Genomic DNA, 17,952 nt, shown 5'->3' on the forward strand with positions numbered 1-17,952 from the left:
AATTATGAGGTCAATATTGTTGTTTTTGTACTGAAAGTTGATTTATTCCCTCTTAGTGAAAAATGACCATATTTGAAACAATTTCAAAGTAAATCATTTTAGTCTCACAGTTAATAAAGTGTATCTTGTTAAATGTAAAAGGATCGTTTCCGGCGTTATAGATAATACATTAATTCCAAAAATATTTTTGCAGTCTTGCCATAAGTGCTTGCTCATTTAAACTGCCCTCAGCATTTAATTTTACAGTTAGTTTTACTAATTTACAGCCAGATTTTCCGGGTTTTGCTCGATCGCACTGGTCAGTTCGAGACGGTGCCTGGGTTCCCATGCGGGGCTGGAGTTCGCAGTTAATGTCTAAACCGGGTTAAAGCAGCTCTCAGCTCGGCTTTGACCCGGCACAGGGCCGGGGGTGGAGGGGTGAGCCCGCGGTCAGCCTGTCTAAGATGAAAAAGTGAAACGACCCCAGAAAGAAAAGCCACAACTGAATGGCTTCATGTCAAACTCGGGATGAGAGGAAAATTTATTTATGCGATCTTCTAAAAGGCAATAGGCTGTTTATACGGATAAGTGCTTATGTTACTGCTGCTTGTGGTTATATCATCTGCAGACCCGAGTGTTGGATTCAGATCTGCAAAGACAGCCTGGTGAAAAATTACGTAGTCGGAGTATCACATGAACACCAAGTCTGCAGCGAGAGTATCCAAGACGATCATCTTGGACTGAATTAAATCTACAACCGGAGTGAAGAGGGACATTAAAGACGTCTAATTATACTACCAGATTTACAGCGTTAATCAATAATCAACCTACAATGGAAAAACGATACGAGAAGGTTGATTAAACCGCTGCCAAAGTAGCAATAAGTCATACATGTGGTAGAGAATCCCTTTTAGATCAGTGGATCATATTCAAATAACGGTCACGCACGCATCCTCCCACTTTAACCCCTAATATCGGAGGAGACTATCCAACGAGCGAGCGAGAGAGAGAGAAAGAGAGGGAGAGAGGGAGGGAGAAACCCACGGAACAATAGGCTCGCGACTCCCGCAGGCCGCGTGAACTCTGCGTGGTCCCCACCTCGAGCCCCTGCGTTGGCCTGTCCAGCGCGGGGACTAATGAAACGGTGAACCAGCGGTCAACGATTCTGATTGACCCTCTAGCGACCTGACGGCAGCTAGGCTACATTCTTAAAGAAGAATGCTCTTTGAGAAACCGAAGTATCGCTCCGTTGTTGTTGTCTGTAAAAGAAATCCACCAAAGTTCAGAGCTAGGGAACACCATTCAAAGGTGTAAGCTAATGACGCCAGTGTCCGAGGGCAAGAATAATTGTGAAAAATGAAAGTCAAAAAACAAAACAAAAAACTCAGGATTAATAGTTCAACGTGAATGAACTCTCTTTTTTTGACCATTTGTATTTTCCACATCAGCAGAAAGGTGCCCTAAACTCTGCAGTTTCATTTTTCACCCAAAATCAATCAGAATTGTTAAGGATCAGTGTTTGCTTCGCTCTTTTATTTTTGTTTAGCTTTCCCACTGTTTAACGTGAAACCAATCATGCTCTACATAAAGTTTTGCTGTTCTTCTCACTCCATGCAACGCGAGCTTTTTGCTTTCGCAACAAATGGTTCTGACCGGAGTTGTCATCAAGCACTCATTCAACCAGCCATGGGAATTTAGAACATGTAAACACAAGGAATGAGCGTCTGCCAGAGCACAGAAAATCGCCTAGGGGAAGAAATGGAAACAGAAACTCTATGTGGCATCTTGACCAAATTTGCAATACAACTCGAAAAACAATGCAGACGTCAGCAATATTCATAATGATACATTACTGTATAAAGAGGTGAAGTGTGTGGGAATGGAAAAAAAAAAGGCGTGGATAATGTTGCCCTCAGTGGAGCATGAGCATTGACACGTGAGACAAATCAATACATATGTAACACATACATCTTACCCAAAATTTAATATACAAGCAAAAAGAGTCAACATGATGACTAATGCTGTCAATTGCAAGTGCACAACTTGAATTCAAATACAGTTGGGTATAAACTGTGGTGCCTTCACTGGCAGCTGACGGCAGATGTTCAGCTGTAAACATTTAGAGGCGCTGTGGACCACCATAAATGTATTTCAGCAGGAACTAATGAGAAATTTAGATTCAGTTTCAGGGCCAAGTTCTCTGCAATTTTCAGTTCAGTCCAATAAATCTGAGGTCGAGGCCAAGTTTGGAAATTACCCCCAGCCACTATTTTAATGTGGATTAGTTTCACTGCAGCTGGTAGTTTGTTTACCAGCAAACTTGGCAGGAGACCAACTGCAATTTGGCAGTTACACTACAATCAAAGCTTGGCCGGCTAAATTATGAAAGACATGCAACTTTTAACTGCTGGTGGGCAACAGCACAGATCGCCTCCTCCTTGATTTCTAATGTTTAACGTAAAGAAATGTGGCATACTTGTTTAACAAAGTGAGGTCATCAGTAACAAACTTCTCTACTGTAACAAAGTCTTTCTGATAAGCTAGCTTTTACCTCAGAAAGCCAAAATAGTATGCCTCAGTAAAGACATGGAAGAGAAAGCGGGGTCAGACTCACAGTCACACTTGCAGAACTTCAATGAATTGTGTTCAAACGATAAAATTGATATCAGAGTAACTCCGACACTTTGTATAATAATTAACAAATGAGAATGTGGCTAGGACAAGGTGACCATCTCAGTTTCACATTAACTATACTCTGCTGCAGTTATCTTATGGGCAACTGTTTGCCCTCTTTCCAGTGGAAGGTGAGCTATTTTTCATGCAGCAAGACCAATTTCATAAACCTGAAATTCACCTTGTGCGAATTATTGCTGACCTGCCTAGAATTTATGGTTTTATGTTAAACTGTAGAGCCAATTTAGAAGTAATTAACTTCAAGGACATTTACCAATATTAGGTAGGACAAAATGAAACATTTTGCAGCATATCTTTAAAATGTACACATTAAAATGATATACGAATAATTAGAAGACACTGCCTTGCAGTTTTCAAGAAAATATCATAAACTAATCCAGTTCCAGATAACCTTCTGGATCCAGGGAATCAATTCATGCCTATGTGGAGAGCATTATGATTATTTAACCCGAGGAGAAGTCTGAAGTCTCAGGATGTTCTTGTTGAGCTTGCTAGTCTTCTGGATGATGGCCTCACCAGTTTACAGTAATTGCACACATGTATCAGAATTAATGTGTTATGCCTTATAACGAATTATTGATGTCAGAAGGTACATGCTGAAGCACCATTAATGGTTTCAATAAATTATACAATGACACTTAACAACAGGTACACGCACATCTTTACAAAGAAGGGACTGGCTGAATAGTGATTTTGGGCATTGTAATTACTCTTACGCAGAGCATTAGTCAACACAATGGCCTCTATGAAAAAAGTCAGAATGAGGGCACAGGAGTGTAAATCTCTGTCAACAACAAAAAGAAGTCATCAGCAGCCAGCCATGAAGTGAACCTTCGCCTATATATACCCTGTAGAACCGAATGTGTGTGGAGCTGCCTCAGTCACAGATTGGGTTCTTGGGGAGTCTATGGGCGATGACTAACCATCCATCAAAATCCACGACAGGGGAGGAAAAAGGGATGACTCTTTACTGTGCTCTAGCTTTGCTAAAGGAACGTGTCCTTCTTCAGCCCTACAGTTCCACACTTTCATAGATTAGAAGGATTGTTTGACATTTGTGCGGTGTCAAGCACAGAAAAGTGTCCGTGAAGTGATGCTGTGCTTTGCTGCATACAAATGGATTGGCAAATCGGGCAGGATGGTTTGCTCATACTGAGTTTCACGGCATGAATTGTGATCATGCCGCTGGATCTAATTTCCTGCATGGTAGCGTAAAGGTTTGCTCAGTGACAAATCATAAAATCAATATTAAGTGCAGCATCTCAACAAGAACCACAGCACAGTATCTTGTTCTGGGGTGTAGAGCTGATAAAGCCCTGGCTTATGAAAAAAATGCAACTCTGTTTGCTGCCCTGAGTACACCACCTCTGCAGACCATTCACAAATGTAGTAAATCTGTAACTCTTCAGTGAAAATCTGTTCACACCTTCCCTTTATCTCAGCTGGAACAAAAACTGTCTGATAGAAACTGAAGCTACAAACGCTTCGGCTGAAAAATATCCATTGTAACAACAATGGAAGAGCTGCCTATTTAAATGGCACTAGACCATGACATTTGGTTGCTTATCAGTCACTCTTTAAGGGCTGCTTTGTCTAAATGACTCATTAGATCAGAGCCATTAAGCCCAAAGATGCATGAGTCCAGTTGTATTTTGTCAGCCATGGCAAAGACTTCAAACGCATTACATCCTCCATAGGAACTCTTTAATGCTTTTTACAGGAGTATTATAGGAAGGGGTAAAAGTAGTTCATGTAGTAAAACTGGGGTTTTAGCTGCGCATCAGTCTTGCCAAATCCTCGGAGAGCAGCTGCAGCCAAAGAAATCCTCGTGAAATCTTGAAGGATTTCATACGGATTAATGGTCGATTGCTGGGTGTAAAGATGATCTATCAAGACCTTGACATTTGCGATTTACCATTTTTAAAGGGATCACTTTAGCAAAAGAGCAAAATTCCTTGCGCAATGACGCTCATTATGTCTCTCTTTCTTCGTGTGAGGGCACACATTTAGCATATTCCCACTTATCTCTTTCACCCTTTTTTCCACTAATTTTGCATTAAGCTTCATTTTTTAAGCCGTCGCATTTTTGTCTCGTTCGGCTTGATTTAGCATCATTTTTTTTAAAGCAATGCATTTTTCTCCCCCTCCTTTAAAAGCCGTGCTGGTGAGCGGGACACCTCGGCCTGACCTCGGCCGAACAAAGCCAACTACTAGTCACTGTCTGGGAACCTTTTATCCCATTCTTTTATTTGAGGCCTTTCTGACCGGCCACGTTTTGTTGTCCGTCCTTTGACTGGCCACAAGGCCAAATATGGCCCCGCCGTCCCTCAATATGGGCCAGATTAATTTTTCAGTTTCGGCCATCTGTGGGGGTAAAAGTCAGTCAGCTAAAAGTCATAAATCTACAGTCAGCGCGTCTTCAATAGGGGCTGTGTGGCAGAGGGTGATAGATAGATAGATAGATAGATAGATAGATAGATAGATAGATAGATAGATAGATAGATAGATAGATAGATAGATAGATAGATAGATAGATAGATAGATAGATAGATAGATTTGAATTACTCATATTAACACTTTAAACTGTCAGGATTATTTTTCAGTGTCCACAAACACCTAACCGTAGCAACTTACCCGGCCAGCAAATCTTCATTAGTTCTATAATGAACATTTTTTTCCTCCAAATTATCCCATTACGTCTGACATAAACAACCAAAAGTGTCGCCTCTCATTGGCTGGCCGCAGGGTCACGTGGCCCGAGCGGCCGTCCGTCTATTTGACAGCCGCAGGATGGCTTCATGCCAGAGGGGGGAAAAGAGACAGAGAGAGGGGAGAGAAAGAAAAATTAGTATTCTCCTACCAGCCTCACTATAAATCAATCATGGAGTCCTACGTGGTGAGCTGTAAATATGCTGAGCCGCAGTTCCCGCCATGTGAAGAAGATTACAGTAATTTTAATGAACAAGGGGGGTATTACAACAACCCCGAGGACAGTGGCAGTTTTGGAGGGGGCTATATGTCCATGCAGCCCCCTCCGCCTCCCTATACACAACAACAAACCGGTTATCAACACTCTTTGCAGGGGCATCGCCGGCAAGATGGAGAGGACCCCTCGCAGCATCAAGATGCAACCTACCCGGTCTACAGAGAGACGGACGGGCCCGTGAAGGAGAGGTTTCCCGTGGGTGACCTGCAGTGCCAGGCCTGGATGACCTGCGCAAAGCCCGCTCAGGTGCAGAGGAAAACGGCCTGCCAGGGCAAAGACAAGCCGCCCATTGTTGTCTACCCGTGGATGAAGAAAGTGCACATCGCTCATGGTAGGGTAGCCTGAACGTTTTAATCAGTCGATCTTCACTCCCCATTTCATTTCTCCATAACATTGGTGTATTTCTCATGTTAATGTTTTTTATTTTTCTTTCTTTCTTTCTTTCTTTCTTTCTTTCTTTCTTTCTTTCTTTCTTTGTATAGTGTTTTGTCCATTTGTGAGCATCGCTTTTTGTTGTCGAGTTATTTACGATCTTAGTGAGAGTCAGCGAGAATTACAACCCCTATAAAGTTTTATGACCCTGCCCTGCTACAGCTTGTTTGTGTGTATGTGTGTGTGTGTGTGTGTGTGTGTGGGGGGGGGGGGGGGGGGGGGGGGCAAGCAAGCTTATTGTGTGTATCTGATGTGTAACGCTTGCGGCGGAACAAACCTTTAAAGATAAAAGTCAAAATCGTTTCTTGGGCATCTTCCCAGACCACCACGAATGAAGATTACGACAGGAAAGGCTACGTGATTATATCTGGAATGAGAATTTTAAAAGATCAACTCATTTTTATTTTAAATATATTCTTAATATGGGGCTTCACCCAGGCCCATCCTCATCATTACGGAACACAAAACAAAATAAAAGCTGTAAGATAAATAAAATAAATTTAAAGCGGTCTTTAAACCTCTGTTCTTTGTTTTTACAGTTAATCCAAATCACGTGGGCCCGGAGCCAAAGAGGTTGCGGACGGCCTACACGCGACAGCAGGTCCTGGAGCTCGAGAAGGAGTTTCACTTCAGCCGCTATCTCACGCGCCGCCGCCGCGTCGAGGTGGCCCACGCGCTCTGTCTGTCCGAACGGCAGGTGAAGGTGTGGTTCCAGAACCGGCGCATGCGCTGGAAGAAAGACAACAAGCTGCCCAACACCAAAGGAAAGAGCAAAAACAAGAAAGCGACCGACAACAACAACAGCAACAGCAGCAGCAGCGACAGCATGAAGACGGTTATAACTGTCTAAACACACAGGAGCGCAGAGTGTGGCAGTCGAATCAGCCATGGTAGCACCTTCATTCTCCAAAGCTGATGTTGCTTAATTTATCCAGGGTGACTGCAGTCCTCAAACAATTCTCACCTGCTTTAAAGTTACGGCTTTGACGAACACACGTTTATAAATTCCATTATGTATTTTTTCCCTTGTTTTTAACTTCACCTTTGGAGCATTTTAATTTTTTTCCTTTTTTGAGGTTTCATCCATATTGAATCTCATAATGAATGAATGAATGAATATATTTTAAGTTCACGGAGGCCCTGACATCTCTCTGGTGCAGACAGGGAATTGCTTCATATTTAGACATCCGATGAAGACGCAAAAACAGTGCTCGTTTGTCGCGGTGCCAAAATACTCGTGACTGCGTGGAACAGGATGAATCAGGGTTTTCTTTTCTCCACAGGGTAAACATAATACAGGGTTATATAACAGCTACCTAAAAGCAGAAAAATCCTAATTTATGAATATGCACGTTACCAAAATGTTACATAAACTGGCGCTTAAAGGGTAGGTAGAAGAGCAGAAACACCAAATTGCGTGTTGAGTGACTGCACAAATTATGTTTTAGCTTTTGATTTTGTACAGAGAAGCATCCAAAAATAATTCATATTTGGAAGGAAATTAGCCATATTTTTTCTTGGATTTTATTTCCCACATTTATAATTTTGTTTTTAAAAAAGAGCCAAAATGAAGGTACAATTTTTTAACGCACACACCTGACTGTAAATCCAACTTCTTTTCTCAGGGTTACAGGGTTTTACAAAGAGATCTTTTTTTTTCTGGAAAAACTTGTTTGATTTCGCACCGAGAGGATTAAATTAGCCCTCTGTGAAATACCATTATGTTGCATATAAATAGGTATGTTCTCTCTTTGATTCCAGTTTAATATGCTATCGATATCTATCATAGTCTACGCCAGTACTTATGTTTAATTTGTAATAATTAGAAGCATATTTTATTCGTTCTTTATAGCAAGCATCTTCTCCGTTATTTTTTCGTTACTTTTGAAAAAAAAGTGTATTCCTGTAATAATTTTATATGTGGAAATGTTTTGATAAAAATAGATGAGAAAATAATAATAATAAAAAACTTCAAACATTAAAGGTGTGAATATTTTTCTGTGTTGGAAGATAAGCGAAGGACCGATGATTTTTTATTTTTTTTTGGCGATAGGGGAAGATGAGGTCGGGAGAGAATCAACGGAAGTGACGTGTGATTAGAAACAGTGAGTTAAAGGCGAAATCGTGATATCCATTTTCGGCTTAAGAAAATAAAATAAATAAATATATAAAATAAATAAATAAAATACGGTGTCATCTTTAAGCAGCACGGTCTTTGTCGCAGTCACAACTTAACGGGGACTCATGGTATAGATAAGCCAAGACTAATGTCTAGTGCGTCATGGCTCCGTTGACAAGCTTTTAAAATGCATGCACGCTGTCCCACGGGTGGATTTAGGTTGATCTTTACAGTTTTCTGATTTTCGAGGAGTTATTAAACGGAGCCGAAACTAAGGAGAAAATTTGGCGTTAAAATATTTAAATTTGTGGGTATTCTGTGTCTTTTACTGTTTAAATTTTTTTGGGATGTAAATTATTATGTTAAGAGACTTAAGTATTGTCTATGATGATATCTTTGTTTAGAAGTTTATAAATCCCAGATACAATAATTCGGGCTTCTCATAGATTTGTTTGTCCAAATCGCGAATTTCATATATAAACTTAATATCAACTTAATATCACTTAAATTGATATTCATATTTTTGTATGAATATCAACTTAAGTGAAATCGTTTGTGCCAGGATCAAGATTAGCGGTTAGGCCTATGTGTATAGTAAGTTTACGGGAAAGGAACGTAAATCAAAGTAAAATCCCTTGAAGTAGTGAAATCATGGCTGTGTGTATTTGTGTGTTGATATGTAAGAGAAATGAGCGCTGAGTGCCAATAATTGGTGGCTTCCGTTGGAGACTCGGTTACATGTGCAGGATAGGCACAAAGGGGCTGACACGGAGCAACCTGGATTATCTATCACACGCTGAAGATCAACCACAGAGCTGCCACAATCATGACAAACAAAGTTCAGATCTTCACTAAAAACAGAAAAGCTTCTGAAGTTCTGCATGTCTGCAGTTTGAGATGTTACTCAGGGGAATAATACCACAAAAACACGTCAAACATCTGGAATTCAAAACCTGATCCCACTAAGACACACGCGTGATTACAAACGAGATGCAATTATTCCTAAAATTTCACACCACAAGTTCACACACATTCATGTATTTTATGTACATTTAAATGGACAGAAACAGAATGCAAACAGAATGCAATAATACTGAACAGCATACTTTGTAGATATGCATGTGTTTGTGTTTGTGCGTGTACACCTACCTATCTTTCTCTAGTCTGTGATGAAACAGGAATGCCCCCGACTGGTAGCATTAAGTATTACAGTCTGGAAGAGATTTTTTTTTTCAGGTTAAGATAAATAATATTTTTTCATTTAAGAAAACATGGAAATATTTACATTAGAAATACATGGATATATTTATCATTAGCCCTTTGGATTAACAGAAATGTGTATAATACAATGTACCGTAATCAATGCTAAATTAGCCTTAGTAATAATAAGGTATATGAACCAGAAACATACACATCTTTGCAAAGGTTACAATTTTGGGTTGTTACATCTATCCATGCATCATAATGTGTCTCAGTTACTTTGTCCACTTGTGTTTGCACTGTGAACACACAACCGTAAAAATGTACGACTACATCTACCTACAAGTAAGACTTTTAAGACGGGAATGAATGTTGGATACTTCTCACAAGATTAAGAGCATGGCAGGTCACTTTAAATACAGTCACGTGTTCGATTGTAGAGCTTAAAACAGGACAGGGTGAGAAATGTCACGAGAATGAAACAGTGAAGCATTTCTTGTTAGGGTGTGGACAATAACATAGCTACAGAAAAACACAGAAACATGGGTGTGCCACTGGCTTGTTTAGATATGGTCGAATGCAGCAGCATTTTTCTGCAAATAGTCTGGATTAATAAACAAAATTTAAAAGAGAAATGTTTAAATAGATAAAGTACAGTCGCTGTGACTTTCTTGTAAGTTTTTAAAGATAAAGTTTTTATCTTTTATTTGGACATCATCTGCCTTTTCAGTCGTTTTCCTTGTACCTGACTATTTTTAGAGAAATGTTTTTTTCTTTTTGTTGTTTCTACATCACTTAACACCAACATATTATTCATTTAAGAGTAAAAAGTCATCTCACAAGGGACGAAAGGTGTGTATCAAAGAACTCATTTTAAAATAGCATTTTTAGGCATTTAGTCTTTTTGCAACAACAATGCAATTCCCAAACACATATTAGACAAAAACATGGGATGTCTCAGCATGCTGAGCAGTGTGTAATTGAAAAGTATCTGAAAATCAACTGACACAGGATGCAAAAGATGCATCTGACCTTTCAGTTGATTCATCTGTTTGCAGAAATGATCTCAATGGAAGGAAACTGGGAAGAAAAGGCTGATGTATGTCAAACTATTGAAGAACTGGACTGAAAATCAGTAATCACTGACTTTCTTATCTTATGTCTTATGGAGTGATGAATCCAAATGTGAAAATTTAGGTTCACCCCCAGTATAAACAGAGATCATAAAGAGACAGGTACAACAGTGAGATGCTTCCGCTATCTGTGTCATTTTTGGGGGCTGCATTTCAACCAGTAATGTTGGGGGATCTTGATAGATGGAATTATAACTGCAGAAAAGTACAGTACATTTTTGATCCACCACCCAAAACCTTCTGGAAAGCAATTGATTGCCAGCAGCTTAATTTTTTGACAATGATCCCAAACAAACTGTCAATGCAGTAAACACATGTCTAGCTAGAAAAAAACACATAATGAAACACTATCAGTCATGGACTGGCCTCCCCAGAGCCCAGACCTCGACATTATTAGAGCAATGTGAGATCATCTTGACAGAAAAAGGAGCCAACATGCAAAATGGAATTTTGAGTGTCATTCAAGAAGGCTGGAGAAATATTCCTGAATAAAGAAATTACAAGAAAGTCTAAAACTAATAGAGTCTAAGAGAGTTCACACTGTGTTGAAGAATAAAGGTGGTCATATCAAATATGGATTTTCAAGCTCATTAGAATTGCACAACCCCTGTTTGTGCCTTGTATACTGCATTTCAATTGAAGTGAGTATATATGTGAGAAGATGTTAATTTCTGCGTTCATAAACTTGGTGGGAAGGAGGCAACTCTTAAAGAAACTCCTCTGAATTAAATAATAACAATACAACAAAATAGCAAATATAATAAGACAGCAACAATAAAATAGTGGGCAAAATAACAAGTATATTAACTTTGCAGATATAAAGGTATAAACACACATAAATGCAGTTCTGCTAAAAATTTACGCTTGTTAAAGAAGGATATTGTACTTGCTGCTAGGTAATAGCAGCCATGGAGTGTGGATGAATGCACGAATATTACAAACGCTATTAACCTAAAATTCACACCAAACCTGAGTTTGGTGTCTTACCCAAGGATACTTAAACATGCAAACTAGAGAAGTGTGGGATTGAACCACTGCCCTCTATCTCCTGAGCCACAGCCACCCCACACCACCAGTCAAATATGATAAAATCCATTCATATTTAGGTTTTGCTGACTTTACCCTCCAAATGTATGTTTTCTGCCCTGGACATTATCCTTTTAATCCTATGTTTGCTGTAACAAAATTATCACACAGATTTCAAATAATGCTTCTCTGAGTCCATGTCTCTCTCACATGATGTGTCTGTTTTAGTCAGTTTCCTATACACTTTTTGTGCGGTTAGTTCTTTCCCTTAAACCCAAATTAAAAATGCTACTTTAATAATATGTATTTTTCCATGCATCAAAAGCCCCAATTATTTCTAGTTAAATACAACAACACTGCTACAGTAGCCTCTATGCGCGTCCATAAAGTGGAACTAAAGATTAATGCAACCGTTTCTCTTACGGACATCAATCGCAGGCGGACCGGTCAGTGACTGCAGAACAAGTACTTGCCCTTAAACTTGCAAGCAGTGCTGTTGCTCAGATCGCTCATTATTCTAATCATTATTTAACAATAAGAGTACAACAGCAGCACCATGTCTCTTGCGGCAGAGGCGTTCATGTCGCAGATGGCAGGTAATATGTTGACTTCACCCCGTTTTTCTATTGATTATGAATAACATTAGCCAGCTAGCTAGCAAGAGCTAAGGTTCACAGTAACATAAGCTCTTTACAAATGTAGTTACTTACATATATGGACCTTTAGCTGTTACTATAGCTGCCTTTGTTCGCCTTTTCTTGGTTTCTTAAAAAAAGGCTGACTGGCCTGGAAAAGCCCCAAGGCACTCTGTCATTCTGCATGTCGTGGATTGCTTGGCAGGTGTAACACAGGACTCTAATGTAAATAGCGCCATATTTCTGTTTACTGTTAAAATCATAAATCAGCAGGGGGACGGCGAATTCAAGCGGAAACGGCTCAAGAGGGCTAAAGTTACTGACATCCCCATATCGTTACAAAAACGGCTCAAATCTATCAATTTTAACAGAGACATGCTCAGAGATTCCCCCGGTGGCTGGAGGCTGTACTGCAAGCACGGCGGTGTTACAGCATAGGTCGTTGAGTGAGCACCGTGCACCTCGTGTCTGTATTCTTTATAATCTTCTATTGATTAACTTTATATGAGTAGAGGTGAAGAAGAGGGTGCAGTCAGGGTGATGTGGATGGAGATGAGTGTCACGGGTGATTTGTGACAAAGTGAGCCAGAGTGAAAGGGAAGGTCTGCAAGATGGTAGTGAGACCTGCTGTGATGTATGGTCTGTAGACGGTACACTAACAAAGGTCAGTGGTGCTAAGGTTTTCTTTGGGAGTGAGCAGGATGGACAAGATTAGAACTAAGTATATCAGAGGGACAGATCAGGTTAAGGAGTTTGACAAAGTTAGAGAGGTGAGGCTGAGATGGTTTAGATATTTGCAGAGGAGGGGTAGTGAACATGGAGCTGGAAGGCAGGAGGAAAAAAAGGAAGACCACACGAATGGTCATGGATATAGCAAAAGGAGGACATGGGGAGAGTTGTTGTGAGATGAAGGCAGATGATCCACCGGGATGACTGTTAAAGGGAGAGTCAAAAGTAGACGAAGAACAATTAGTAAAAGAATGTTGACAGCTGATCCCACAAGCAACATTATAGATTAATGAGTCACATTATCACCGTATAATTGTGTGTGTTTGCCTGCATGTCTGTTTGTGACGTTGACAGCTGCTGAGCCGTGGCCTGAAAATGCAACCTTGTACCAGCCACTGAAGGGTGAGTTAGTGAAATGGAGGCACAATACATAATGTCAATAGCAATATAGCTATTTATATATTTTGTTGTTTTTGCAGAGGATCAGATTCTCCTGTCAGACTGTGCCTCATCTCTCGCTGTTCAGGTAAAGCAAACATGCATGTACACAATTTAAACACCTTGTTTAAATATAATGTTTATTTGTTAATAACTCAGTCTGTTGTGCTCAAGAAACAAGGAAAGCATCTGTAAGTTTTAGTGGTTTTAATTCAAATATTTAATACTATTTTCATTATTTAATGAATTAAAACTGAACTCGTATAAAAGCTTTCAGTTCTTAATTGCGCAATTTTGAACATTTAACCAGCACAAAACTGATATAAGATAACAGATGAACATTGGCTTCTGCCAACGATTTAATGTCAACTTATTTGGTATCTTATTAATTGACTGCCAGCTAATAAGATACTGATCTTAGGTTGTTATACTGCTGAAAATATATACATATATATATTTTTTAAATGCATCAAGTATGAAATGCAGTTGTTGATATTATCTGTATTTGACCTTTTGACCTCTACTCTGACTTTGGATTTGACCTTACTGCAGAAGGAAATCTGCAGTGCTGCAAAATAAAGTTAACTGTTTTTTTTTTTTTTTTAAAGCATATCAAAGTATACCACAAGTAATATTTTTCATTTACTTTCACAGTATGTTTAGTTAACACATTCATCCCATAGGTGAACTATTTGAGACTCGGAGGAGATGCAAACCCAACCTCATGGAATTACAAGCTAGTGTCCTCCTAGTGCTTTTATTCCTCAGCTGCTTAATTCTGTCCCGTTTCTGATGTGCAGGCGTACCTGAGGATGTGTGGTCTGCCAGTTCAGGTGTTCTGCAGAGCAAATGCTGAATACATGTCACCTTCTGGTTAGTATACATGTAGCTTCAGAGACAAATTCTGGGTGTCTGATCTCAACACTGTGTGAATCTCAGCACTCATTCTGCTCATTAAAACATTACACAACTATACACTGTAAGCTGGAAGGATTTTATTCGAAATGAAATGCTAAGTTTGCTTCCAGGATTCGTGTAGGTGCATCTGGAAGTTACTTTGTTGCAGGTTAGCTTTTTGTGTTGAATTAAATGTGATGATTTTAATGCCCAGCCTTTTTATGTTTGTGTCCACAGGTAAAATTCCCTTTATCCACGTGGGCAACCAGGTGGTGTCAGAACTGGGGCCGATTGTGCAATTTACTAAAGCTAAGGCAAGTGTTGTACAGATGAAAGCTGTTTGTTTCTTTTGGCAAATTTGCTTCTAGTTTTTCCCAGTGGAGGAGCAGGTTTTCATATTTCTTTCTGCTGTTGTCTTCTTTTGGGTACTTAGGGTCATTCTTTGAGCGATGGCTTAGATGACGTTCAGAGAGCTGAAATGAAAGCGTACATGGAGCTGGTCAACAATATGCTGCTTACTGCTGAGGTATGAAAAACATAAAAACCATAACATACTGATACTAGAACTTCAGCACATGTACAGTTTTTATGAATGTGTCTGAGAAGTATCCTCTCACACATGTCCTCATCTCTCTACAGTTGTACATTCAGTGGTGTGATGATTCTACAGCCACTGAGGTGTGTACACCAGGTTTAAAAACAAAACTTGTTAAAGTCTTGATAGCCTCCTAATCAGCTGTATCTGTTTTTGTAGATTTCTCGTCCCAGATACAGCAGTCCATACTCATGGCCTCTCAATAAAATCCTCGCCTACCAGAAGCAGTGGGAGGTGCGCAGGAAGATGAACGCCATTGGCTGGGGAGGGAAAACGTTGGAGCAGGTTAGCAACAACCTGGAAGTGAAAAGTTGATGTTTTGCCAGCTCTACAATTCCCTTTCTGCAATCAGAAAAATAATTTCCTATCTTTTTATTTTAAAGGTGGAATTCTTCAAAATTTTACAGAATTGATCTTTTAGACTGTTTGAAGGCCCTTAAGTTTAACTTATTTGTGTTTGTCTCTTATTTGTGTAAGTAGGAAAAAGAACCCAGTCTGTCTATAAAAAATAAAGTAAACAAACTTGTTTTAAAAGTCTGTATGTCCTCATGTATTTCAGGTTTATGAAGATGTGAGTCAATGCTGCCAGGCTCTCTCTCAGAGGCTGGGAACACAGTCATACTTTTTTAATAAACAGTATGTATTTTTTAAAATTTTTTATATCTGTATGTTTCTGGTTATCGCTTTCTCTTTTGTCTTGTTTATAGCGACTGAATAATAAATCTACATCTGAGTTCTCCAGAATCCTTTCTCCAACCCCTGTTATAGGCATTCACACCAAAAAGGAAATGTTTCTAATTATTGCAAGCAGTTTTCCTGGAGCACCACCTTGTGGTTTAAAATTGTATTGATCTCGTAATCAACTGAAAGGCTTTGTTCTGTACTCCCTGGCAATGTTTGATTTGTGTTAGAACAAAGTATTACAAGTGAAGCCAGTGTCTGTAACACCTCATTTCTGATTATATTTAAAGCTGAAGGAGTGCCAGTCATTAACGGAGTGTGTGTGTGGCGTGTGTGTTATAGGCCTACAGAGCTGGATGCATTGGTGTTTGGCCATCTCTTCACTATACTGACTACTAGACTCACCAGCACTGAGCTGGCAGAGAGGGTCAAGAGCAACAGCAATCTTCTGTCCTTCTGCAGACGCATTGAACAGACCTACTTTGAAGACAAGAGCTCCTGAAGGACTGAAAATAACATATCACCTCTTCTCGTACATTCTTTCCTTCTCTCATTCCCCAGATTGTAGCCCTAAGAAGCTGAAATGCCTAAAACAAAAAAAATGCATACGTGTCCTTTTTCCTATTTTTCCTTCACTTGTGGCTTCCTGTTCATACATCATCTCCAGAAGTTTAAGAATTATGAATGTCCTAAAGTAAGCATAATTTGTAAGTGTATTAAGAATATGTAAAAGAAAATGTCCTGAGTTAAATGTATTTTTCAGAATATTATAAGAACAAATGCCACATATGCTAGTAACTGTGATCATCACAGTTAGTGGAAGACCTTGAGAATCTAGCTTTATAAAAAGTGAATACAAAAAATATCAAAGCTGATATACAACCTTAAATCAGTCTGAAATGAACGTCAAAGATTAGGATTAAATGCTGATCAGACTTCCAAATCTTTCAGATTTGTTGTCAGGATCAAGTTCACCTCAGCAGAATGTCTGCACACACTTGGGTTTTTCATGTTTTACACTCTTTTTCACGGAAGTAGTGTCTACATGTGTTAGAGTGCATGAGTGCGTTTCTAAACGCCCACCGCCTCGCTGAAAACCGAGGTGTGGATTTCTCAGCCTCGTGACATGACTGCATTTCAAAAAACAGAACTCCACTTGACCTACGTCCGAGGTCAAATGGCTCACTGTGTTTTTCCTCCAGGGCACTCCCAAAGCTTGCAAGAAATGTGAAACAGAGAGAGAAAATCCAGAGAGAGGTTACTTCTTATTCTGTACAAAATGCATGAACATAATCATGAAGATGTGATTTATTCCTTATTTTTTCCATGTTTTACTTGTATGAATAGAAAGTGCCTACATGATGGAATACACTTGCCACAATACATTTCTCCCCCAAATAATACGTGTTCGGAAGTTTGTTTAATATTGTTTGAAATTATAACACAAAACCATATAGTGGCTCTTTCATTAGGTACCCCTGTATGTTTTAGCATCGGGTTTTATTGGATTAATCCCTCATATGTTGCCAAAACAAAATCTGAAAGAGAAGTTTAAAAAGACGGAACATGCTGCCAAGTTATCGGGTGTCTGTTTCTACCTTTGGGTCTAATACAAGCTCAATGGTAATGTCTGATCACCTCTGATTGCCCTTGAGTTGAACAGGTTGTGAGTGCATGACAGACGGGCAGAGCGAGTCTGTCTTCCAGGTTTCCTGTGAGGTCGGGCTTTGACCCTTGAACTTCCAGGAGCTGTGGCATCATGACTAATGACCTGCAACGACCAAATGCTGCACACTTGGAGGTCATCAGCCAGGCACCAGACAGAGATAAATACATGGAAAAACAAAACGGTACATCTTATTGAAGACATGTAGTCAAGTCTGCAGTTTTTTGTGGATTTTCTTTATGCTATATTAGGGTTTTGATTAATTATTAACCTCTAAAAATAGACCTAAAACACCATACAAGTAAAAGACTGAAGTAATGTGAATTCGTTTTGGTTGGAAATTGAACAGATGATGGAGAACAATGCTGAGAAATTGTCAGCAGACCTACAGTGTCATTTGTAGTTAGGTCCTTATAAATATTCTCATGTTTTTTTTTTATTGTTGAACATTTCTAAGGAAAAAAATTAATGTATGCAAAACCATAGTGTGAATAAAAGGGTTTCAGGTTCAATCTGTGGCAATGAGTTTGGGGTTGAAGGGCAGAGGTACAGCCTTGACTGGTCACTAGTCCATCACAGGGTAACACAGTCTTATATCCACACCTACAGTCAGTTTTGAATCACAAATTAACTCAAGTCAAAAGCATGACAGAGGAATATTAGAAACCAAAATGATATTAATCAAATTCTACGTTCATAAAAGTGCACAGAAAACTGAAAAACATGCATTTGTCCTCCCACA

At 39.4% G+C, this 17,952-nt stretch overlaps 2 protein-coding genes across 2 annotated transcripts; both read left to right on the forward strand.

The window, feature by feature from the left end:
- Positions 1–3,625: 3,625 nt before the first annotated feature.
- Positions 3,626–8,074, forward strand: LOC147315883 (homeobox protein Hox-D4b-like). The gene is made up of 2 exons (XM_086258859.1): positions 3,626–5,990; positions 6,631–8,074. The coding sequence occupies exons 1-2, from the start codon at positions 5,555–5,557 to the stop codon at positions 6,939–6,941; spliced, it is 747 nt and encodes a 248-aa protein (XP_086114985.1). The 5' UTR covers positions 3,626–5,554; the 3' UTR covers positions 6,942–8,074.
- Positions 8,075–12,001: 3,927 nt separating this feature from the next.
- mtx2 (metaxin 2) lies at positions 12,002–17,702 on the forward strand. Its single transcript, XM_086258860.1, has 10 exons — positions 12,002–12,165; positions 13,288–13,335; positions 13,413–13,459; positions 14,172–14,244; positions 14,506–14,582; positions 14,702–14,794; positions 14,908–14,946; positions 15,023–15,148; positions 15,423–15,499; positions 15,887–17,702. Exons 1-10 carry the CDS (start codon positions 12,126–12,128, stop codon positions 16,044–16,046), a joined length of 780 nt encoding a protein of 259 aa, XP_086114986.1. The 5' UTR covers positions 12,002–12,125; the 3' UTR covers positions 16,047–17,702.
- Positions 17,703–17,952: the final 250 nt, after the last annotated feature.

The sequence above is a fragment of the Aulonocara sp. 'chitande type north' Nkhata Bay genome, linkage group LG13 (assembly GCF_057382095.1).
Source record: "Aulonocara sp. 'chitande type north' Nkhata Bay isolate Kocher_YH1m ecotype deep benthic linkage group LG13, A_spYH_male_GT1.1, whole genome shotgun sequence".
NCBI classification, from domain to species: domain Eukaryota; kingdom Metazoa; phylum Chordata; class Actinopteri; order Cichliformes; family Cichlidae; genus Aulonocara; species Aulonocara sp. 'chitande type north' Nkhata Bay.